General features: G+C 36.4%; 1 protein-coding gene across 5 annotated transcripts in view; it reads left to right on the top strand.

Moving 5' to 3' along the window:
* Positions 1-24,820, top strand: part of LOC127156937 (neogenin) — a 171,032-nt gene that overhangs the window by 43,674 nt on the left and 102,538 nt on the right. For all 5 annotated transcript variants that reach the window (XM_051100103.1, XM_051100102.1, XM_051100106.1 and 2 more), the window contains exon 2: positions 21,771-22,088. In XM_051100103.1, the coding sequence (XP_050956060.1) occupies positions 21,771-22,088 (318 nt within the window). The remainder of the gene's footprint in view (positions 1-21,770; positions 22,089-24,820) is intronic.

The following is a 24,820-nucleotide window of genomic DNA, read 5'->3' as shown; positions in this document are numbered from 1 at the left end:
TTTTGTTCATCTTCAGAACACAAATTAAGATATTTTTGATAAAATCTGTGAGCTTTATGACCCTGCATAGACACCAACGCAACTGACACGTTCAAGGCCCATAAAAGTAGTAAGGACATCGATAAAATAGTCCATGTGACATCAGTGGTTCAACCGTAATGTTGCGAAGCTACAAGAATACTTTTGTGCGCAAAGAAAACAAAAAATAACAACTTTATCCATTAGCCAGCTCGAAGTTTGTTACTCAAGTAGACTAGGGTTTGAAACAGAACCACTGAATTTCTTGACATGAGCTCAGTTTCTCCTGGCTATATAATCTTATTGGCAAGATGAATGTCAAACCTGTTCGTAGATCTGTGCCGTGTTTTATTCATGCTGTGCTTCAGGCCACATGCCCGTGTGTTTAGTGCTGATCTAGAGTCAGGCCCTTACACTCTTTTTCTCTTGGCTTGATTTATCATCTCAGCACCTCTGTAGGCAGTGATGTATGACTTCACCTCTGTTCTTAATCTCACCCTATAGAGCACTAAACACCGCCAGGTCTCGTACTCAGCACGCCACATTTCCTGCGCAACAAAACTGAAGGGTGCCTGCAACACGATCGCTGGAGAGTTTAATGTATTTGCATGTGCGCACATGCACATGTGGAATGCTAAGTCAGATATGTTAGAATCGGCATGCTAGGTTAATGCTAATGGCATACCGTGCAGGATTAGTTCACGTCCGGAATAAAAATTTTCTTGATGATTCACTTACCCCCATGTCATCCGAGATGTTTATGTCTTTCTTTCTTCAGTCGAAAAGAATTGAGGAAAACATTCCAGGATTTTTCTCCATATAGAGTATCTCACAAAAGTGAGTACACCCCTCACATTTCAGCATATCATTTTAGTATATCAATTATTTTGGTATATAAATGATATACATTTTGGTATATCATGAACATGATGAATAGGACCTGTGGCTTTGCATGATTAAATGACATAGTGCTGTTATCACTTAAGGTGTACTGACTTTTGTTGCCAGCTATTTTGACAGTAAAGGCTGTATGTTGAGTTATTTTCAGGGGACAGTAAATATACACTGCTATACAAGCTGCACATTGACTACTCTAAAATATATCCAAGTTTCATTTCTATAGCATTGTTCCTTAAGATATACTAAAAACGTCGCTGATGTGTGAGGGGTGTACTCACTTTTGTGAGATACTGTCAATCCCACTTGAGGAATAACGGTCTTATCTAGCAAAAAGATTAGTCGTTTTCCAAAAACAAAGCAAAATTTATATACTTTTTAACCACAAATGCTCATCTTGCTCTAGCTGGACTTCACGCATTAAGTAATCATGTTGGAAAGTTCACACATGACGTAGGTGGAAGTACCGACCTAGTGTTTACAAAGCAAACATGCACAGGAAGTCAAACACCCTTTATTTATTTAAAAAAAAAAGGTATAACGATGTTGGTTGATTTTGAAGTTGGGGGAGAAAATAAGGATGGAGTTTTTAGCCCTACACTACCTTTTGAACCACTATATGGAGTAAAATCCTGAAATGTTTTCCTCAGAAACTGAAATTTCTTTTTGACTGAAGAAAGTAAGACAAACATCTTGGATGACATTCACTTCCAGAATTAAAATCTCTTGATAATTTACTCACCAAATGTCATCCAAGATGTTCATGTCTTTCTTTCTTCAGTCGAAAAGAATTTAGGTTTTTGAGGAAAACATTCCAGGATTTTTCTCCATATAGTGGACTTCAATAGTGGCCAACAGGTTGAAGGTCCAAATTGCAGTTTCAGTGCAGTTTCAAAGGGCTTCAAAACGATGTTGGATGATTTTGAAGTTGGAGGAGAAATTAAGAAAATTTTCTCCCTACCCTACCTTTTTGAACCGTAGTACACAGATGAAGAGCTAACCATGCGTGATCTTTCCAACGTGAATACGTAATGCGTGAGTCTGAGCTAGTGCAAGTTGAGCATTTGTGGTTAAAAAGTATATTCTTTTAATCACATTTTTTTTTTTTTTTTTTTTTTAAGAAGACGACGACCAGTCGTTTAGCTAGATAAGACCCTTATTCCTCAGCTGGGATCGTTTAGAGCCCTTTGAAGCTGCGCTGAAACTGCAGTTTGGATCTTCAACCCGTTGGCCACCACTGAAGTTCACTATATGGAGAAAAATCCTGGAATGTTTTCCTCATAAACCTTAATTTCTTTTCGATTGAAGACAGACAGACATGAGCATCTTGGATGTTATGGGGTGAGTAAATTAGTTCACTTCCATAATTAAAATTTCCTTATTTACCCCCATCTCATCCAAGATGTTCATGCCTTTCTTTCTTCAGTTGAAAAGAATTAAGGTTTTTGAGGAAAAAGAAACATTGCAGGTTTGTTTTTTTTTTCCATATAGTGGACTTTAGTGGTGGCCAATGGGTTGAAGATCCAAATTGCAGTTTCAGTGCAGCTTCAAAGGGCTCTAAACGATCCCAGCTGAGGAATAGCGGTCTTATCTAGCAAAACATTTGCTAATTTTCTAAAAAAAAAAAAAAATAAAAATAAAAAAAAAATGTATATACTTTTTAACCACAATATGGAGAAAAATCCTGGAATGTTGAATTAAAATGTCCAAATAATTTACTCAGCCCTATGTCATCCAAGATGTTCATGTCTGTCTATCTTCAGTTCACAAGAAATGAAGGTTTTTGAGGAAAACATTCCAGGATTTTTCTCCAAATGGTGGACTTCAGTGGTGTGTTACGATCCTCGCATCTGCGCGATTCGCTTTGTGTATGTGCATGTGCTTATGTGTATATGTGTGTGTACAGGTACCGGCGTAGCGATGGATCACGTGGTTGATGAACTTGGAGTCAGCTGATAAAAGGGCGACGTTTTCGAAACATGGCGAGCTCATTTTTAAGCATGTGCGTCGTGGCATGTGGAGCTCCGGATTCCAGCGCTACAACGGATCACTGATCGTTTTCTTTTGATTTGTTTAGTGTCCGCATTCTGTTAACTTATATTGTATAAGATCTATTCTGTGGTTCGAGTTACAACCCGAACCCTAGTTTGTTTTGGAGGACATCAGTTTGCTTGAGTTTTTGGAGCGTAGGGGTGACCTGCCCTTTTATTTTTGAATTGTTTTTGCGATGTGTTTTCGTTTAGGGAGTAAGGGAAGTTATCTGTAATTTTATTTTCTTTATTTACAGATTATTTATATGACTTTATTTTCTATTGGATTTTGTTTGTTATTTTGGCCTTGGGTCACCCTGAAACCATTGCTCCATTTCTTTATATAAATATATTTTCTTATCTATTTTCATTAATAAATGATTTAACTTTATGGTTTTGTGTTTTGGTGATCTGTTGTATCTGGAATCCCGTCACTTACATGCGCACGCGCATCCAACCCCTAGACAACGGGTCGTAACAGGTGGTCAATAGGTTGAAGCTCCAAATTGCAGTTTCAATGCAGCTTCAAAGGGCTCCACACGATCCCAGCCGAGGAATAACGGTCTTATCTAGTGAAACAAATTGGACATTTTCTAAAAACAATTAAGAAAATATAATGTATATACTTTTTAACCACAAATGTTTGTTGTGCACTAGCTGGACTTCACGCATTACATAATCAAGTTCGAAAGGTCAAGCGTGATGTAGGTGGAAGTACCGACCCAGTGTTTACAATGTGAACGATTTTGAAGTTGGAGGAAAAAATGAGATGGAGTTTTTCGCCCTACCCTACCATTTTGAATCAGAGTGCACAGATGAAGAACTAACTGTGCGTGAATTTTCCAACGTGATTATGTAAGGCATAAAGTCTTGCATCTCAGAGCTAGTGCAAGATGAGCATTTGTGGTTAAAAGTATACGTTTTTATTTATTTATTTAGAAAATGACCAATCGTTTCACTAGATAAGACACTTATTCCTCTGCTGGGATCATCTGGAGCCCTTTGAAGCTGCATTTAAACTGCACTTCGGACCTTCAACCCGTTGGCTATCATTAAAGTCTACTGTATGGAGAAAATCCTGGAATGTTTTCCTCAAAAACCTTTTTTTTTTTCAACTTAAGAAAGACATGAATATCTTGGATGACGTGGGGGTGAGTTAATTGTCAGGACATTTATTCTGGAATAGAACGAATTCTTTAATAGTATGAAACAACATGCAGTTACTGTTGTTCCACATTGTCACCTGACCACGTTTATATGTTTAGTTTAAAAAAAATTTTTTTAAATTTAAATCTTTTGGTAACTGTTTCCGAACAGGTTTCCCAAACGTCTACCAGATTGGAAACAACGTTGCGATTGTCAAAAACGTAAATCTTACTTTGTGGGCTTCAGTGTTCCATGTATTCAAAGTGTATACTGCAGAAAATTCCCAGCGGTGCTCATCATACATGCTGCAATTTTGCACGAGTATGGCAGTCATCATCCATCCAGAACATTCTCCAGGTGTTTGGTTCAGAGGAAATGACAGACTTTCTCTCTCCCACACACACACAGAGCGCACAGATGTCACAGACGGGCTGGTAAATATTCTGCTGGCGTTCTGTTCAGCTGTGAAGCACCTGATGGCAACGTGCTCTCATCTCACACGCACACGCTCAGCATTTTATTTCAGCTGCTTGGGTCGATCCGTACCGCAGGTTCACTTGCTTTGCGATGCCCCACGACCCTCTGACGCCTCAGCTGGGATCTGAGCTTGCACTGCTGGTGTATGAAAACCTTACCTTCACCTGGTTCCTAGAAACATCAAATGCTGTAGAAAGAACCAGGGATGAATCAAAGATGTTGCGGTATACAGCCAGAGGACTCTGCTTGGAGTAGTTGGCCCCAAAGATAAAAAATTGCTGAAAATGTGCTCACCCTCAAGCCGTCCAAGATGTGGATGAGTTTTATTTATTTTTTTTTTTAAGAGAATGGATTTGACGAAATGTAGCATTACATCACTTGCTCACCAATGGATGTGAATGGGTGCCGTCAGAATGAGAGTCCAAACAGCTGAAGAAAACATCACAATAATCTGCAAGTAATCTACATCACTCCAGTCTATCAGTTAACATCTTGTGAAGCCAAAAGCTGTGCGTTTGTAAGAAACAAATCCATCAGGATGTTTTAACTTTAAAATGCAAGTCCTTTATCTGTAATATGGGTGCCATCAGAATGATGTCAACAGCTGATGAAACATCACAATAATTCACAAGTAAATAATCCACATGGCTCAAGTCTATTTTGGGATTTTTCATTCATTTTTGCTTGGAGGACTTGGAGGATTTTAGACAGAAGCAACAGTATGAAGTTAAAAATGCTTTAATGATGGATTTGTTTCTTACAAACCCTACAGCTTTTCATTTAACAAGATACTAATTGATGGACTGGAGTGGTGTGGATTACTTGTGGATTATTGTGGTGTTTTTATCAGGCGTTTGGTCTCTCATTCTGACGGCACCCATTCACATCCATTGGTGAGCAAGTGATGCAATGCTACATTTTTGATTCTGATGGCACCCTATCACTGCAGAGGATCGTTACGCAAGTAAAATCAGGGAAAATTCAACCCTTTTATTTGATATTTGAAAATAATCACTATGTTATGTTTATATACTTAAAGGTATGTGTTTTAGAAGTGCATGCTTCACTTGTTTTCTTAAGTGACCTTTACAGTTCCGGTCTTTGCTCTCCGTCTTTGACCGTATGCATCTGCATGAGTGAGATAAAAGACTAAATGATGCATTTTGAGGGAGATTGGCGAAAAACTCTTAAAAACGCCAAAACCAGAGGGTGAAAAACTGTCGGTCTACCTTGGGCTCTCTCCGAGAGATTGGTTTGATATCAGGCCTGTAATTACGCAGAGATGTGACTTGCCTTTCAAAGCGACACTGGAGAATTGGTAGGAGGAGAGACGCAATGGAAAAACGGTCTTTCTCTCCCCTCTTGTCTGGTTTGAATTATTTAGTCTTTGCACAATGTGTGCAAAGCGAAATCATGTTCAACTCCATGTCCAATGAGGCGCTGGTGTGTTGTTTTCCCTCCGCTTGCGCTGATGTCTTATTGGTCTCTAGATGGGATCGTGGAGGTCATTAAACCTCCGCAGTGTCCGTTTGGGTTCTGCTGACCTTAGCGGGCCGCTCGGCGCAGGAGAAATTAGAATCAGAGGTCATTGATTTGCAGCGGCGCTCTGGAATATCTTCTCTCGCTGCAGGGGGGGCGGACAGATGTGGGTTTTTCCAATTTCAGCTTTTATTTCTGGATCAAACAGGCACCGGGCTATGCATGTATTAGTATGTTGCACTGTGCAAATACGTGCAAATATTTACACACGCGTTGTTCATCTCCATTTTTCAATGAAATTGTGGTGGCTGGCGAAGAGTAACTACAGATTTTATTTATAGTGTCTGATATATCTGTATTTCTATTTTATTTTCAGTTTTCCCAAAGATAATTTTTTAATGGTATGCCTTTTTTATTTTATTTTATTTTATTTTATTTTATTTTATTTTATTTTATTTTATTTTATTTTATTTTATTTTATTTTATTTTATTTTATTTTATTTTATTTTATTTTATTTTATTTTATTTTATTTTATTTTATTTTTCTGCCAAAGTTACAGTTAGCTAATACCATGTAAATGGCAGCACTAAACATCCCATATACTTATGTAGTGGCAACAATATTATACAGTTTTTTTCATATATATATATATATATATATATATATATATGAAATTTAAGAGCAATTTATTAAACGTTTAGCCAAAAATACAATATAATTTTTACCAAATTGTGTTTTCCATTTTAATAAGTTCATTAATAAATTTAATATTTATTTATTTATTTATTTATTTATTTATTTATTTATTTATTTATTTAATTTTTATTTTTATTTTTATTTTTTTATTTCTGGCGAAGTTAGTTAGCTAGTTTTTTTCCGGTATTTTCATATCCTTGTTTTATAGTGGCAACAATATTTTCAATATTTTTTCTCATAATTTCTAATTATTATTATTTTTTTTTTTTTTATTATTGTTTGTTTCATTTTATTTTTATTTTTGTCAAATTGTGTTTTCCCTTTTAATGGTTTCATTAAATTTAATCATCAAAAGCATCTCTAATTGATTTTAGTAAAAAAAAAAAAATGTAATATTATTTATTTATTATTTATTTTTCCCCCAGAAATACTGTGTGGTGTCAGAAGTTATTTTAATGTCTAACAATATAAATGAAAATAAATCCTTTTAATTTGTAGTTAAAATAATTGCAAAACTAAAAAAATTGGGAAGGGTTTACAGTCAGATGAGTTTGTTGCATTGCGTTGAGTGTATGAAGTTTAGCTGGCTTTGTAGATGTACAATGGAACCAGTCTAGTTTATCAATGCCTAGTTTAGCTTCTAATGTCGAAAGCTGTAACTTGAAGACATTAATCCCACCAACGTTTCCAACGCTTCCAACGTTAACCGGTACCAGCAGGTTTAAGCAACCAATTCACAGCCTGTTTTTCCAGGTTACAACTTGGTAGAAATGCGAAAGGCGGAAAAAGAAGTCGAGAGCTCAAGTTCACAAATGTTTTTCTAGATGTTTGAGCTGGAAAACTCATTCAAATGCTATTAAACCTGATGTTAACTTACCAACACATAAGAGCACATGGTTATTTAATCGAGGTCGTGTCTCCTGCTGGCTTTCATTAGCGTCAGCGAAGAAAGGTCAATGGTGTGCTTATTGTTTTATGAAGCTTTCGTCTGAAAGCCTGAGGCTGTGGTAACAACACCGTTTCTAGAGTTTAATGGAGTGTTTGTGTGTGTTTTTGTGTTTTGATAGAAATTGAGCCAGTGGATGTTGGTTTGGCAAGGAACCGTTGGGGAATGTAATGAGGCTCGCAGTTCTCCTATTACGGACCTTGTACTGTTTTTTTGAGAGTTTCTAGAGGATATTGATGACAAGCCGGTTATGGGTTATTTATTGGTGTGCTGATCAATGTAGATACTGACTTTACTCTTCTCAGAGTAATCAATGGCAGACGGTAAGGCCTGCGTATGTGTGTGTGTGTGTAAGCCGTTGGAGCTTCCTAATAGAGCTGTGGGTGTCTCTTCATTAATCAATGTCCAAACTGCACGCAGGATCTATCACATATAGACTAATGAAATCACTGCACGCCGCACCGCCGCCTCTGCTGTTGTTCCTCGACTCGCCTTCTTTTAATTGGCATTTGGCTCATTTTCCTCAACGTTTAATCAGCTCTGAAAGAGAGCGCATCTCGAAGCGGCGCTCCATTGGTTTCTTCACGATTCTGACTGCGTTCGGTGGCGGCGCGTGAATCTGGACGGCTGCCAGCAGGGTTTTTGGACGGCGTCTGAGTGTTGACGCAGACATTCTGTCAGATACTTTCTCTTTATTTCTCTGTCTGTCTCCTGTCCTGTCCGAAAACGGCAGCCTCAGCAATTGCGGTATATAAAGTCCACACATTTGGAATGTTGGAATTCAGTTTCTGTGTCATTAATTAATCGCCCTCATGTCGTTCCAAACCCGTAAGACCTTCGTTCATCTTCGGGAAAACGCATTAAGATATTTTTGATGAAAGCCGAGAGCTTTCTGACTCTGCATAGACAATAACACAATTACCACGTTCAAGATCCAGAAAGGTAGTAAGGATATTGTTAAAATAGTCCATGTGACATCAGTGGTTCAAGTGTAATTTTGTGAAGCTACGAGAATACTTTTTGTGTGCAAAGAAAATGAGAAAGAACGACTTTATTCAGCAGCACTGCACACGTGCGTTTTGGTACTCTCGTGATCACGCGTTAAGGACTGACACGGAAGAGACCAAATTGTTGAATAAAGTCATTATTTTATGTTTTATTTATTTATAGTTAGTTTATTTTTTAAATAAAGTCATTAGGTCCCAAACACCACAGTGCAAATTTACATCTGATGTGAGTTTCAGAAGTGGGTGTGGCAAGTGGCTCAATAGCGCCACCTGGTCACGTTCAGTGAAGTGCCCCTTGAGCTATGTTTCCCGTGTGTACAAAATTTGTTAGCCCCATGTAACACTGATACCTACAAAAAAATCTCTTGGAGCAAAATCTCAAACTCAACAGGAAGTCAGTTGTTTTCTCAGCTAATTTTTTTGCTGTTTTTGCCATTTTCAGCTGTTGTATTTTAATGGACTTCTCCTAGACACAAAATTTGGGCATTGTAATCTGGGCATTGTGATGTTAAATTGTGAAGATCTTGAGTTTTCTTTGAAGGGCGTGTGGCGGTCTGACTAATTTTGATGTTTCATCGTGAAACAGGAAGTTATGATTCAAGCAAACAATGTCTGATCTGCCCCAAACTTCACAAACAAGCACAAATGTCCTGAACATATGCCTATGCCCATATTCATTTATAGTGATAGCGCCACCTGCATGAAACAGAAGAGATTTGATGACATTGACGTTATATGTGCCAGTCTAATCTAAAGGCCTTTGTGATATTAAATTGCGAAGATCTTGAGTTTTCGAGACTTCTGGCCTGAAAATATCAACATGCCAATGTTGAGTTATAATATATAGCGTCACCTGTTGGCAACAGGAAATGTCATGCTGTACAGTAACTAAAACATGCAATGTCCGATCTACCCCAAACTTCTGGCCTTGATGTCTTCTGGCCTGAAGAAATCATCAATATTAAAGGGGTCATTGGATACAAATGTCACTTTTACATGTTTAAACATTAATGTGTGTTGGCAGTGTATGTACAAATCTACCTTATAATGATAAAAATCCATGAAGTGTTTTTTAATTAATCTGTAAAAATAATATTTTCAAATCAAGCCATTCTCTGATGCCTGTCGGTGTGACACCAACAGAGGCCGCTCCCACGATAGTTGATTGACATGAGTGTCTTACCTCAGACCCGCCTAAATCAGCCGTAGCAGTCCAACCTCCATTGTTTCGATACCGGAGCAGGGATGCTCTGATTGAGCAATTGAGGTGTTGTGTTGCTGAATGTAATAATGAACATAGTGGCTGTCATTTAATCCCGACACTGAAGATGCAGTGAATTATGTTTGTTTGTGAAGGAAATGCGCCTCCCGATCTACATAAGCGTGTCTATGTTCGTGCAAACATTTGAGGTCCATCTTCACCTACAGCAGAAGTGAGTATAAGGTTTTTTTTTTTTATGATGTTTTGGGATTGCCTTTCCTAATAATGTGCTAGTTAGAAAGTTTAGCGGCTAAGCGTGGCTAAATTCGGCTAAAGTAAACAGGCTCGTCACTCCACAAAGAAAAGTGAGGGGTGGGGCGAGCAGAGCTTATAAACATTTAAAGCAACCTCGACCAGAACAGGATGATTTTTGCAGAACTGATTTTAGCAAGGTAAAAAAGGTGTTATTTACACTACCATTGAGAAATTTTAACCAAAGCATGTTATAGACCAGGGGTGGCGAACGTCGGTCCTGGAGAGTCGCAGCCCTGCATAGTTTTGCTTCAACCCTAATCAAACGCACCTGAACGAGCTAATCAAGGTCTGAAGGGTTACTAGAAAGCAACAGGCAGGTATGTTTTAAATAGGGTTGGAGCTGAACTCTGCAGGGCTGCGGCTCTCCAGGACCAGAGTTCGCCAACCCTGTTATAGACTTTTCATTAAGACCCTAAAGAATCATATCAACTTGTGGAAAATGGGCATCCGATGACCCCTTTAAGTTATAATTTATAAAACCACCTGTTGGCGACAGGCAATAACTCAAACATTTCATGTTCAATCTGCATCAAACTTCACATGTTTGATAAAACTCCTGGGCTGAAGACATCTACATGCCAATATTCAGTTATAGTCATAGCGCCACCAGCTAGCAGCAGGAAGTTTGGCACATATAAATGACTTTGACATATTCCTCCTATATTTACTACTTTAAATGCGTATTGCTCACCGTTCACTGTTTTCCTAAAGCCATTAGGTGGAGGTGACTCCAGGTGTGAGGGCCCTTTCAGCGACAATGTCACATGGACTTTTTTAACAATGTCCTTACCACCTTTTTGGGCCTTGAACATGTCAGTTGCATTGCTGTTTATGCAGGGTCAGAAAGCTCTTGGATTTCATCAAAAATATCTTAATTTGTGTTCTTACAAGTTTGGAATGACATTCAGGTAATTCATTTTGTACTCATTTCAAAAACCACTTCAGCTATGTTTGGTAAAGCTGGACTGTTGGGTAGTAGAGCATTGCAACCGTTGTATGTGTGTTTATTTATTTGTTTATTTAATTTTTAGTTTTAATTCTATTTTAATGAAAAAATCAAATAAAAAAAAAAGTTAAATTAAATTTAAAATTAATGTAATGTATTAATAACATTCTTAGTGTTATGTTAATTATAATTTTTATTTATTTATTTATTTATTTAGCAAACAAATTAATTACAAATGTTACAAGAAAAACAATGTTGTTGCAGTGCACAGCTGTTCTAACCAGAATTTTTGTCCCTTCTGTTCTAATGTGATTTTATTATAAATTTACATGTACCTCAATTCATTTAGCAGTGGTATGTCACATGTAGTTGATTGCTATGGACTGTTACATCAAAAGCAACTTCTAAAGACACAGGTTACTCTGAAATGCCTTTAGATGGCTAAGCAAGTTCTCCAAGCTCTCCAACAAAGACGCTGATGTGCCGTGTTTGTCTGTGTGCAGCTTATGTAGTAACAGTCAGTTGCGTCATCAATCGGCTCTCGAGTCTGGCTGGTTCTCAGAGCGGTCTCTGGGGGCCGACAGTCGAGGGCCCCTCAGGAGGCCACGAGGAGGTCCACGTCAGTGCTGTCAATTTGTATTCTCTGGGAGAGAAACAAGCCCGAGGCAACCTGTCGTCCCTGGTTTAGAAGGGGCATTCCCGACGGGGCTCTCCCATTGGTTGATCTGAAGCGTCAGTCATCATTAGAGCGTTGCCATGGCAACGCAATTCCCACCTCCCATACCTCACCAACTGCTTTCTGTGTCCTCGAGCAGAACCTGCGTTATGATGCTGTTGTCTTGCTGTGGATTATAATGCAAATTTGCGGTTGATCAATATGACCGATTGTTATACTTTTAACATCTCCCAACATTGGCTCATACCTGGATAAAATAGTACTATGTCCACGTACTGTGGTGAACTGCTACTACTGGGCTGTGTTTATTCAATTACTCTGACTTGCAAACAACTCGCTAGTCCTCCGAATCTATGGAGAACACAATGTGAACGTTAAAACCTACTTCATAAATACCCATTAAACGATTTTGTCTCAGTATGAGGGTTTTGGTATTCTCAGCGCTCACTGAAACAAATCAAGGGATTAGATGCGAAGTTGTTCTCGCAGGAATAAAACCAATATTTGAGCAGAGGTAGGTGAGACTTCAAAGACTTTCTCGTGTGCCCACCCAAGGAGAAAAAGATAAAGAGAGAGAGAGAATGAAAGAGAAACGCTCGAGCAGCTTTACCCGCTAATACCTGCGTGTTCCCCCTCAGGCGAGCCGTGCGCCCTCGACTCGTTTCAACAGGTCGAATTCTCATGCGCAAACATAAATGTCTCGACGTAAATATGAAAATCTAGACGCAAATGTTTAGAGCGTTGCAACAGTGTTCTTCCGCCATGCTGCTTGCATTGCTGCAACCTTGGTTCTCAAGGGGCTGATAGTGTTTCCTTGCAATGCATGTGCTGTTAAACTCAGGTAGCAAAATATAAGGGATGCATGATGCATAAATATCAATACCATATACATTATTGTCTGGTATTACATTTTTCAAAATTTAGAAATGGTTAATGTACAGTTGCACAATAAATAAATGTGTATGTATGTATATATGCGCAAAGATATAGGCCTAGGCATTTGAAATTTAATGCATTCAAATTTAAAAATACAATTTAGTTAATTAATTCATTCATTAATTTTAATTACAATAAAATAATGTGGTAAAACACCAATTTGCAGTATCAAGCAGCAAAATTAGCTGTTTTGTTTAGCTAAAAATAGCTGGCCAAGGATGACACTTGAAGCCAGACCCATAAAATTTACAAAGGGCTACAACTGCTCTTACGGGAAAAATAAGGTGGATACAAACAGAAACTTATAAAGGTTTTGACAGCAACCCATCAAAGTAAAAGTTTGGTTTAAATTAAAGAAACTGACAGAAATATATTACTTAGTGTAACGATAGTAGTACTACTACTACTACTAATGAAATTATTATTAAAACATTATTTTAAGGTATGATTACCAGGAAAAGATTGTTCAGAAAAATGTAAATACACAACCCCATATATCAAGTAGAGATGCTGTGGATTATTAGAAATTAATGAAATGGAATCCAGAAAATTAATGGAAAACAGAATTTGGTTTAAAAAAAAAAATGTATTTCATAGGGCCTTAAAGATGATGTTGTTGTTAAACTTTTAATAAATTACTTAATTAGACATGTTTTATGATATATATAGATATATAACTATTATATACATCATTTTTTTTTTTTTTATCTGTGTGTTTTTACACACCGAGTGCACTCCAATGTCAGCAGAGCAGGTGATACAGAACAAAAACGAAACCATCACAAATGCTTTGCGATGTGTTTGATTACAAACAGGCAAGTGTGCAGAAGCTACAATGATCATGCCACATTAAAGAGCACCAAAACGGTATTTATTGCTTGAATTTCCTAAGGAAATTGACAGAATTTGAAATCTGAGCCTTGTTTCATATCAAAAGTAACACAAAGCCTAGCCTATTGCGATTTATTGGAATAGGAAGATGTCCATTAGTACAGTCCATTCATCAACTGAAAACAGCATAGACCAAGAGATTGATTGTGATTTAAGAATCTATATTGGCTCATTAAAATGAGAATCTATTAAAATCAAGAAATCATTTTTTTTTTTTTTTAACCCAATCCTAGTGTATTTTGTTGTTTTCAAACACTGCGCTGTTGTCCTGTAGGTTCATGAGTAAAAACAAAAATGTGAACAAAGGTAAAAGCAATTAAATGTGTTATTCTAATTTAAATATGAAATGAAAATGATGGGTAATCATAGATTATGACTGAATTTTTACGACCCTGTCCGTTAAAATGACGGACAATGCTGAAGTCTAGCGCAACCTCCAAATATAAATAAATAAATATAAATATATATATATATAATAAATGATATATAATATATATAAAAATAATATATCATCATTCATCCGAGATGTTCATGTCTTTCCTTCTTCAGCTGTAAAGAAATAGTTTTTTTTTGAGGAAAACATTTCAGGATTTCTCACCATATAGTGGACTTTTATGGTGACTGCGAGTTTGAACTTCCAAAATGCTGTTTAAATGCAGCTTCAAAGGTCTCTAAATGATCCGAGCCGAAGAAGAAGGGTCTTATCTAGCAAAACAATTAGTTATTTTAAAAAAAAATTACAATTTATATACTTTTTAACCTGAAATGCTGCTTCCTTTTAGAGACCTTTGAAGCTGCATTTAAACTGTATTTTGGAAGTTCAAACTCACAAGCACCATAGAAGTCCACTATATGGTGAGAAATCCTGAAATGTTTTCCTCAAAAGACATAATTTCTTTACAACTGAAGAAAGACAGACATGAACATCTTGGATGACAAGGGGGTGAGTACATTATCTGTAAACTTTTTGCTCTGGAAGTGAACTCCTTTAAGCGTGCGTACGTAAAATGTAATTTTTTTCGGCCATCCTTACTAGATCTAAACACGTCAACTTTAGCAGCAAGATTCTCTTCAAACGTTTTTTCCTGACTAGTTATAAAGAAGAATATAGTCATTAGTCACATACAGTCTTTGAATTCTATTGTCTTTGTGTTTAAAAGGTTATAGGTATTTAGTCACTGACACAATATTGAGTTATTTGCTCCGTCTTAAAAGTGGTTGAGAGATAGAAAGAAATCGAACGGCCCTCTGTGGCTTCTTTTAGTTGTGAGTGTTCATTCTACCTTGGAATCAAGACTTCCATTGTTACAGAGAGAGATCTTCCACGATACCCTCCGTCTCCCTGAGGACGTCCCGAGAGATTAATTGATCCCAGAACTATTATTTGTCATCATTACCCTCCATTTCCTGTTGCCGTTGCGCCTTTGTCTCCAGATGAGTGTGGAATTACTGCTTGAGAGGGCTGTTTTGCTGCGCTTTTTGTATTCGGCTGTTCTGTAGGGAGCTAATGGCGTGTAGAATCAATTTCTGTTTGGCCTCGGTCCCTCGCTGGAAGCAGGATAGAAGTTTTGCGGACCACTCTCGCCACTTTCATTTAGGGCACGGGATGTGTTTCGGATTTTGGTTTGGGTTGAAAAACAAAGTTGAAGGGGGCGCGGAAAGGCTAGAATCCAATTTATGGATTTCGGCGAACAGACTGGATGCGTTCGTTTCAGACCGCAGGTTATGAAGTAAAGGTGAAGGAATCTGAAAGTGTTTTCCCAATCATCCAGCGTGGCTACATTACTACGCCGCGGAGCAGAAAGTTATACGGCGTTGTGCCGTTTTTCCTCTGCCAGAGGTCGTGGAGTCTTTTGGAAATAAATAGGAGGGAAAGTTGGTTGAAGTTCAGCGAGCGCGGGGCAAATGCTTCGCATCAGATTTCACACTGTTGAGCCTCGGCCACGTTTGCATGTAACACTGGGCCTTTATTATTGTAATTTGATTAATGGCAAAGTCTTTGTCGGAGCCTCCTTCAATAGCGCCATTGTGTCAATGGACCAGAAGTGACTTCCCCCTCCCGCTGGGTCTTGAGGACTGCTGAAACCGTCGCTCGTTGGAAGGGAAAATAATTTGACAGGCTCGCAGCCCCCTCTCCAGCCTCTCGGAGGACTCCCGTAATGCCCCCCGTGGGCCCGGCTGCTTGTTCTCACTCGTGTGAGTGATGAAAGAGTGGGGCGCAAACAATCAGCCCTCATTGTCTTGCCGTAATCAATTACCGTGCTGCAAACGCTCCCCCTAGAGCAGCGCCATCGTCCCCATCAAGATGAGCTGCAGTAAATACAATCTTGTGAAACAAAACAGTTTGTTTGCAGCCACAGATTACCTTTTTTTCCATGCAATTTGATGGTTTTACGTTCACATGAGATGCCTTAACGTTCTGATATGAACCCTTTGTTGGTTGATACTATCTTTTAATAGAGAGTTGAATTTTCTTTCTTTCAAGAGTAAAATCCAGTTTGTGACCTTCAGTTTGGTTACTAAGATTAGTGTTATAAATATGGAAGCTGGTTCAAAATTTGTCAAATTTATGCTTCAGTGTAGTGTGTGTGTATTATTATTTTAGTTGTGTATATATATATATATGTGTATTAATTAAAATAATAATATATATATATATATATATATATATATATATAATTAAAATAATAATAATGAAATTAAATAATGTAAATTAAATAATAATTAAAATAAGAAATTAATTTAATATAATGTAAATTATCTCTAAATGAATATAAAATATTTATTGAAAAAAACAATTTAATTAATAAAAAAAAATTATTTATATATTATTTCTAATTTTATTTATTATAGCATTTTAATTTTTTGTAAAAATGTGTACAATTTATATATTTATATATATATATATATATATATATATATATATATATATATATATATATATATAATTAAAATAATAATAATGAAATTAAATAATGTAAATTAAATAATAATTAAAATAAGAAATTAATTTAATATAATGTAAATTATCTCTAAATGAATATAAAATATTTATTGAAAAAAACAATTTAATTAATAAAAAAAAATTATTTATATAATATTTCTAATTTTATTTATTATAGCATTTTAATTTTTGTAAAAATGTGTACAATTTATATATATATATATATATATAATTAAAATAATAATAATGAAATTAAATAATGTAAATTAAATAATAATTAAAATAAGAAATTAATTTAATATAATGTAAATTATCTCTAAATGAATATAAAATATTTATTGAAAAAAACAATTTAATTAATAAAAAAAAATTATTTATATATTATTTCTAATTTTATTTATTATAGCATTTTAATTTTTTGTAAAAATGTGTACAATTTATATATATATATATATATATATATATATATATATATATATATATATATATATATATATATATATATATATATATATATATAATAGCATTTAATATATATTTAACTTTTTTGTTTTAAGATTTTTTTTTTAATCTATTTTGATGACTTCTGTGTTTTTAAATTATGTATACATTATATATGTATGCTTTTAGATTATATATCTGTCTGTCTATTTTTAAATACACTTTTGTAATTAATAGCATTTTTTCCTATAAAAATAAATAATATTTTTATTATTTATTAATAAAAAAAAAAGTTCAGACAACGCTGTCTTCATCAGGAAAATTATAATGTTGTAAGTGGCATCAATGCCTGAGGTGAATTTTTTTTCATATATACCTATTGTCGTGCTGCTCTCTGAAATGAAATTATCACTGGAGCCCAAGAATTACCCATAAGGTAACTGAATTAGCTGATTGGGTTGGCAGTTGATGCAAGAATTTGGCTGAATGTATTTACCATGTATTAGTTATAATCAGACAGCTGTGCTTTAAAACAAATGGTGTCCATTTCAGGACAAAAATGTAATGCCCGAGGCAGGAAAATGTGCTTTATTAGATTAATATGTGCCTGATATTTTGGGGTGTTTCAAAGTAAATATAGAGCATTGAAACAGAACTGAAACCCATGAATTAGCATAAGGTAATTGAATTAGCTGGTTGGCGAAACACTTGGGTTCAATCAATAGATTGTCCCAGGTTCTGATTGTATTGGTTTCTCGGGTGTTACCAATAGGTGTGGAAATGGATTGTGGTATATGTGCCCTCTGGGATCCTCAATTTCCATGTTTTATGAGGTAGAAATGGACTCCTGAGGGAGGAACCCCACTCCACGCAGATGAGCCCCGCTTTTATTGCTGTGAAGCGGCCCACCTGTCATCCCCACGACTCTTATGGAGATGGATTACATGTGCCGGTTTTTCTCTCTGAATCTATAATCTGGAGTCTCAGCATGAGGTAAAGTATCCTAACATGCTAATGCCCCGCAGAAAGGGTTTGTGGGGGAAAAACAACACGACGTGACGGGCTGATGAGTGTAAAGACGTGTGAGGACCAGCTATTTCTAACCTGTTGAGTGCTAATGACAGGTCCTGCACTTTGTTTTGGCTCGAACTTTGCTTTAAACATTAAAACCCTCCCGTTTGCCCTCAATACATCTGATTTTTAGAAGTGTTTATTCACGGAGCAAATTCTGATTCATCTGAAGCGTTTGAAAGCATCAGGTAGAAATGAAAAGAGCCATTGCCTTTGGAAGATGAAAAGACAAAGGGAGAAACAAGGATGAAAGCACAAACTCTCTAATTCTGATTCGAGTCGGTTTCGAGTAAATGTGAAATGAAGGGAGGAGATGCAACAGAAGCTGCTGAAGGACAGTTGTGTGCGCAGAGCTGCTGAAATAAAAATACAATGGCTTGTGTTCTTTAGCCGTGGAGAAGGAACGACTTCTGGCGTCCAACAGTACAGAGATTTCAATGAGAATTGTGATGATGCTTTCGTTTATGTAACTGAATGGCTCCTACAAAGCTTAAATGTGACATAGGTGATTAAACATTCTCCATTACACTTTAATGTGCAGAAATGACTAAATGAGCCCTTTATAAATTATTCCTAAAAAAAAAACTCTAATGCTTTCAAAACACTGAGCCTCATTCAGCTAATTTTGTATGTTTTGCATCTGACGGATTTCTCATTTGCCTTACTACACCTATTCATATTTCTTATTTTTATTTTATTTAGGTTTATTCAAGCTTTTTACTTTACTTGTTTCTAAGCCAGCGTGAGTGTTTATTTTATTTTATTTTAAATTACTTTTATTTTTTCTTTTCTTTAATTTTGCTTAATTTACTTGTTTCTAAGCCAACAGGAGTATTATTAATTTATTTACTTATTTATTATTATTATTATTATTATTATTATTTTGTTTTTGTTTTTGTTTTTTTGCTTAATTTACTTGTTTCTTGTTTTGTTTTGTTTTGTTTTGTTTTTTGTGTTTTGTTTTGTTTTTGTTTTGTTTTATTTGTTTCTAAGCCAGCATGAGGATTTTATTTTATTTTATTTTTTATTTTAGTTACAAAAATTGCTTAATTTACTTGTTTCTAAGCCAGCAGATTATTATTATTATTATTATTATTATTATTATTATTATTATTTTTTAAATTGTGCTTAATTTACTTGTTTTTAAGGCAGCAGGAGTATTTATTTTATTTATTTATTTTGTATCGGTGAGGTTTCAGAATAAATTAATGAATGATTTCTACATAAAATAATAAAATGAGTGTTTTTGGTGCCAGTAGAGGTGTATGAACTACACATTTCACATTTCAGTTTTGCTATATGATGGTATGTAAGTGTAATTTTGTCTACTGGTTTGATTTCTTAGTTTTGTAAGTAACTGTGCAACTGCAGTGTTTAATGTTCTGCTGATGGCTACATACCCACGAAGGGCCCTAGAGATGGCAAATCCCCGCTTGCATCGCCTCCTCCAACGTCATTGTGTTTCTCTTCACGCTCATCTCTGCGCCGCTCATGTGTATTCCCACAATGCAACAGTTTGTCAAACTGAAGCTTGTCATGGTCCGTCAGAAGGAGGAAGGAAATAGTATCTGACACTTTAACCGGTTTCCTTGATTTTGTTTTTGTATCTCCGCCGCTTTTCCTCCCTAGCCGTTCTAGGCCACTTCTCGTTCTCTTTCAGCCTTTGTACGTGTCAGTATCTCTCTCTTCCCCTCTCATTCACTAGTGTGCCATTTCCCTGGAGAGCCCTTGCCCCTTTCTGAGAGGTCTCGCTGACTGAGGCGGTTTTGAAGTGGGTTTTCCTCAAAGTGTGCAGACTAAGGCTAACAGCTTATACTTATCAACCCAACAGCCTCATTTTCTGGCTGTCTCAGGGCTTCTGGGTCAAGGATGCATCACTGTTGCCCTCCAACAGCAATTCTGGCCTCCATCCGATTACTCACAGCCAGCCCGTGACAAACATCCAAAGCCACAAACAGGGGCGCGTTTGGCCGCGTTATCCCAAATGTTTCCCAGCTGGCTTCTCTACAATTAGCCTGCAACTGTGGCTTTTCTATGCATCGCATCGTCCCTTTTTAGATCGAGAAAATGCAAGTACACAAGTTTGCATGTCAAGACTTGAGCACTTTCTTAGTTTCAATGGTTTTTCTGAGCTTGCAGTTAAAGAGTCGTTGTTCGTTTTTCATCTTTGCTACATTAGAAATGAAACTGAGTCACTGAAGGCGTAAAGTATGCTTTATGACATAAATGTAATTGTGTCTTTTGCATCTGTTTCTCAGGTAAAAGCATATTTATAGAACCAAATTAGCTTGCGTGACAAGCAGGCGGCGAACACATTAGCTCCCGTCTCAGATTGTTATGTATTCTGCGCTTTGTGTCGAACACGAGAAGCTTGTCATTTCCTACGTAATTAAAGTATGGAGCAGCTTGCTTGCTTGCTACGTTACGCAAAGTCTTGCCGTAATTGTTTTCGCACAACACCACTGGTGCAGATAATTGGCCATTAGTGCTGTCGGAACAATACGGGTTGGTAGCTGAACACGGTTATGTTTTTTAATTATACGTCACTATAAACGTCAAGCAATTATGTCGGTTTATAACTTTCTTCAGAAGTACTTTGCTTGGCCGTTTCACAGCGGAGGGGTGAAGGACTCTAACCCGTGAATGTTTCAGAATGGAAATCACTTTTAGCCAACAAAAGAACATGATGAAAGCTGTAATCTTGTGTTTTTGAGTGTAATTTTAAGTTTTATGGTTTTTATTTTGTTTCTTCGAGACCGAGATGTTCTTAAAAGGGTAGTTCACCCTAAAATGAAAATTACTTTTATATAAATATATATTTATAAAAATATGTGTGTGTGTGTGTGTGTATATATGTATGTGTGTGTGTATGTATGTATATATATATACATATATATATATATATATATATATATATATATAATATATTTGTGTGTGTGTGTGTGTATATATGTATACATATGTGTATATGTGTATCGATTTGCTACAGAGGGCCTTTATTAACCCTCTGGAGCTGTGTGGAGTATTTTTACGATGGATGGATGCACTTTTTTGGGGCTTCAAAATATCAACACCCATTCACTGCCATTATAAAGCTTGGATAAGCCAAGACATTATATCTGATTATATTCGTCTGAAAATGGAAGTCATATATAACTCAAAACTATAAATGGCATAAATGGCATGGATATCATTTTTTGGCAGTAGCCAACAATACATTGTATGGGTCAAAATTATCGATCTTTCTTTTATGGTAAAAATCATTAGGATATTAGGTAAAGATCATGTTCCATGAAGATATTTTGTAAATTTCCTACTGTAAATATATCCAAATTCAATTTTTGACTAGTAATATGCATTACTAAGAACTTCATTTGGACAAGTTTAAAGGTGATTTTTCTCGACATTTTTATTTTTATTTATTTATTATTTTATTTATTTATTTATTTTTTGCACCCTCAGATTCCAGATTTTCAAATAGTTGTATCTCAGTCAAATATTGTGTCGGATTATGTATAAATCAGCTTGATCTTGAGTAAATCATGAGGTAATTTTCATTTTTGGATGAACTGTTGGCTTTAAAGGGATATTTCAACTAAAAATGCTAAAAATTCTTCAAATCCCCTAACACCTTCCTTTTCTCTGTCCTCAGGTTCTGACATTCGAAGCTTTACCCCGTTCCGGTTCTCGGTGGAACCCGTCGACATGCTGGCCGTACGCGGCCTCCCCGCTGTCCTCAACTGCTCGGCAGCTAGCGACGCTCCGGTGAGGGTGGAATGGAAGAAGGACGGGACGTTTCTGAACCTAGTGGCGGACGACCGGAAGCGGCAGCTAGCAGACGGCTCTTTGCTCATCAGTACAGTGGTCCACTCCAAACACAATAAACCTGATGAGGGGGTGTACCAGTGCGTGGCCACCATCGACAATCTGGGCACCATCAGCAGCCGAACTGCACGACTCACAGTGGCAGGTACGAAAACGTTTTTTTTTTTAAGGTTATTCTAGTCTGAAGCTTAAAGTTTGTGCACTCGGACCATCTGGTGCACACAAATGACAAGATCTTTCTGAAAAATTCCTATTTTTCTAAATCAGGCGGAATGGATTTCTGTTGGGAGCGCATCATTCTGTCAGAGTTCAGAGTGCTGATCTGGGATCAGTTTTCAGCCGAGGTGGTTTTCCTCTGCAGAACACGGGTCAGCGCGCTGTAGTCGGGCTTCACACTATGCTATGAATCTAACAGCAGGATTAGAGTGTGTTTGAACAGCGGGGTTAGATATCAGCCAGGCCTTCACAGTTTGCTCTGACTGGAGCCTCCGTTTCCTTTAAAGACGCCCAGCAGAGTTTCCCCACTATTTGCTAGTTTAACTTCTTGAGTAAACGCAGTTGTACTGAGAAAATTCAGCTGGAAGAACCGGAATTAATGTTTGTGTAGCATCCCAGAAGATGGCTCTGGGAATGGCTTAAATAGCTCATTTAAGTATCAACTTTGCCTCGGATGTTTCTCCTGAAGCTCCTTGGTTAAAGGAGAAGTCCACTTCCAAAACAAAGATTCACATATAATGTACTCACCCCCTTGTCATCCAAGATGTTCATGTCTTTCTGTCTTCAGTCGTAAAGAAATGTAGTTTTTTGAGGAAAACATTTCTGCATTTTTCTCCATATAATGGATTGATCTGGTGCCCCAATTTTGAACTTCCGAAATGTAGTTTAAATGCGGCTTAAAACGATCCCAAATGTGGTAAACAATCCCAGCTGAAGAAGAAGGGTCTTATTTAGCGAAACGATCGGTTGTTTTCATTAAAAAAATACAGTTTAAATACTTTTTTAATCTCAAACGCTCATCTTGCGTTTCTCTCCCTGAACTCTGTGTATTCTGGCTCAAGACAGTTAGGGTATGTCGAAAAACTTCAATCGTATTTTCTCCCTCAACTTCAAAAATCATTTCAAAATCATCCGACATCGCTGCAGAAGTACCGACCCAGTCTTTACAAAGAGAACATGCAAAGAAGATCGAACACCCTTAACAAAAAAGGTAAAACAGTGATATCGGATGATTTTGAAGTTTAGGGAGAACAACTGTCGTGAACCGGAACAAAAACAGTCCAGGCAGAGTAAAACAAGACGAGTGTTTGGCATTAAAAAATATATGAATTTTATTGTTTTTTTTAGTACAACCGATCGTTATGCTAGATAAGACCCTCCTTCCTTGGCTGGGATTGTTTAAAAACCGCATTTGTGATCGTTTGAAGCTGCATTTAAACTGCATTTTGGAAGTTCAAAATCGGGGCACCATATCAGTCCGTTATATGGAGAAAAATGCAGAAATGTCTTCCTCAAAAAACAATTTCTTTACGACTGAAGACAGAAAGACATGAACATCTTGGATGACAAGGGGGTGAGTACATTATATGTGAATTCTTGTTCTGGAAGTGGACTACTCCTTTAATAGTCATAAAATTGTGTATATAACCTCAGATCAGTCAGTATTTAAAACTTGATGAGAAATATTGTAGTTTCTATTGAGTTATCTGATTTTTAAATGCAGACTTTAAAGTTTCAGTAAGGTGCTAGAGGAGACACTGGAAAGCAGCAGACTTTAGCGAAGTTATTGAATTTTATTGCTGCCTGTGAGAAATAACTGAGGTGTTCGTGATTTATTTTCGGTGGGGTAAATGCTGTGTGCTCTTGCTCTTTTTGTGCTGTGTTTGAATCTAATTTACAGGCTATAAACTTCATGTGATTCTGCGGTACTGCGCCGTATTGATCTGTAATGTATTGTAATGTATTGATCTGCACACATGTCGGCAGTTCTCTACCAGTGGAATCTGCAGACCTTAAAAAGCTGTAAAACTTTGCAAACACAATAGAATAAGAAATATTACAGTTTTACAGTATGTTATTGTGCTGAGTATAGCAGTATGGATTAATGGAAGCTTCTGATTGGTTTTGTGTTCACTGGGGCGTGGCCAAAGATGACATCATTAGTATTACACCTAAGTTTGAAAGTAAAACAGTCAGAAATATGTGACCCTGGACCACAAAACCAGTTTTAAGTAGCACGGGTATATTTGTAGCAATAGCCGACAATACATTGTATGGGTCAAAATTATACATTTTTCTTTTCCAAAAATCATTAGGATGTTAAGTAAAGATCATGTTCCATGAAGATATTTTGTAAGTTTCCTACTGTGAGTATATCCGAACTTAATTTTTGATTAGTAACATGCATTGCAAAGAACTTAATTTGGACAACTTTAAACGTGATTTTCTTTCTTTCTTTTTTTTTTTGCACCCTCAGATTCCACATTCTCGACCAAATATTGTCCTATCCTAACAAACCATATGTCAGTGGAAAGCTTATTTAGATGTTAGCTTTATTTTGATGTATAAATGAGATGATGTATAATAAATGACTAATTCTGTGGTCACATTTATGTATTTATTTATGCAATTTTCAAAATGATATTCAATAAGAGGAAAAAAAACATTTTAGATATATAATTTCTAGAGAGAGAGAAAGGTGTTTTTTCTGTAAAATCAGTAATATTGTGAAATATTCTAATAACTGCTTTCTGTTTGATTATATTTTAAAATGTAATTTATTCTTGTGATCAAAGCTACATTTTCAGCATCATTACTGACAGTGTCACATGATCCTTCAGAAATCATTCTAATATGCTGATTAGCTGTTCAAGAAACATT

The sequence above is a fragment of the Labeo rohita genome, chromosome 25 (assembly GCF_022985175.1).
Source record: "Labeo rohita strain BAU-BD-2019 chromosome 25, IGBB_LRoh.1.0, whole genome shotgun sequence".
Taxonomy (NCBI): Eukaryota; Metazoa; Chordata; class Actinopteri; order Cypriniformes; family Cyprinidae; genus Labeo; species Labeo rohita.
This window is presented reverse-complemented; position numbering and strand designations above follow the sequence as displayed.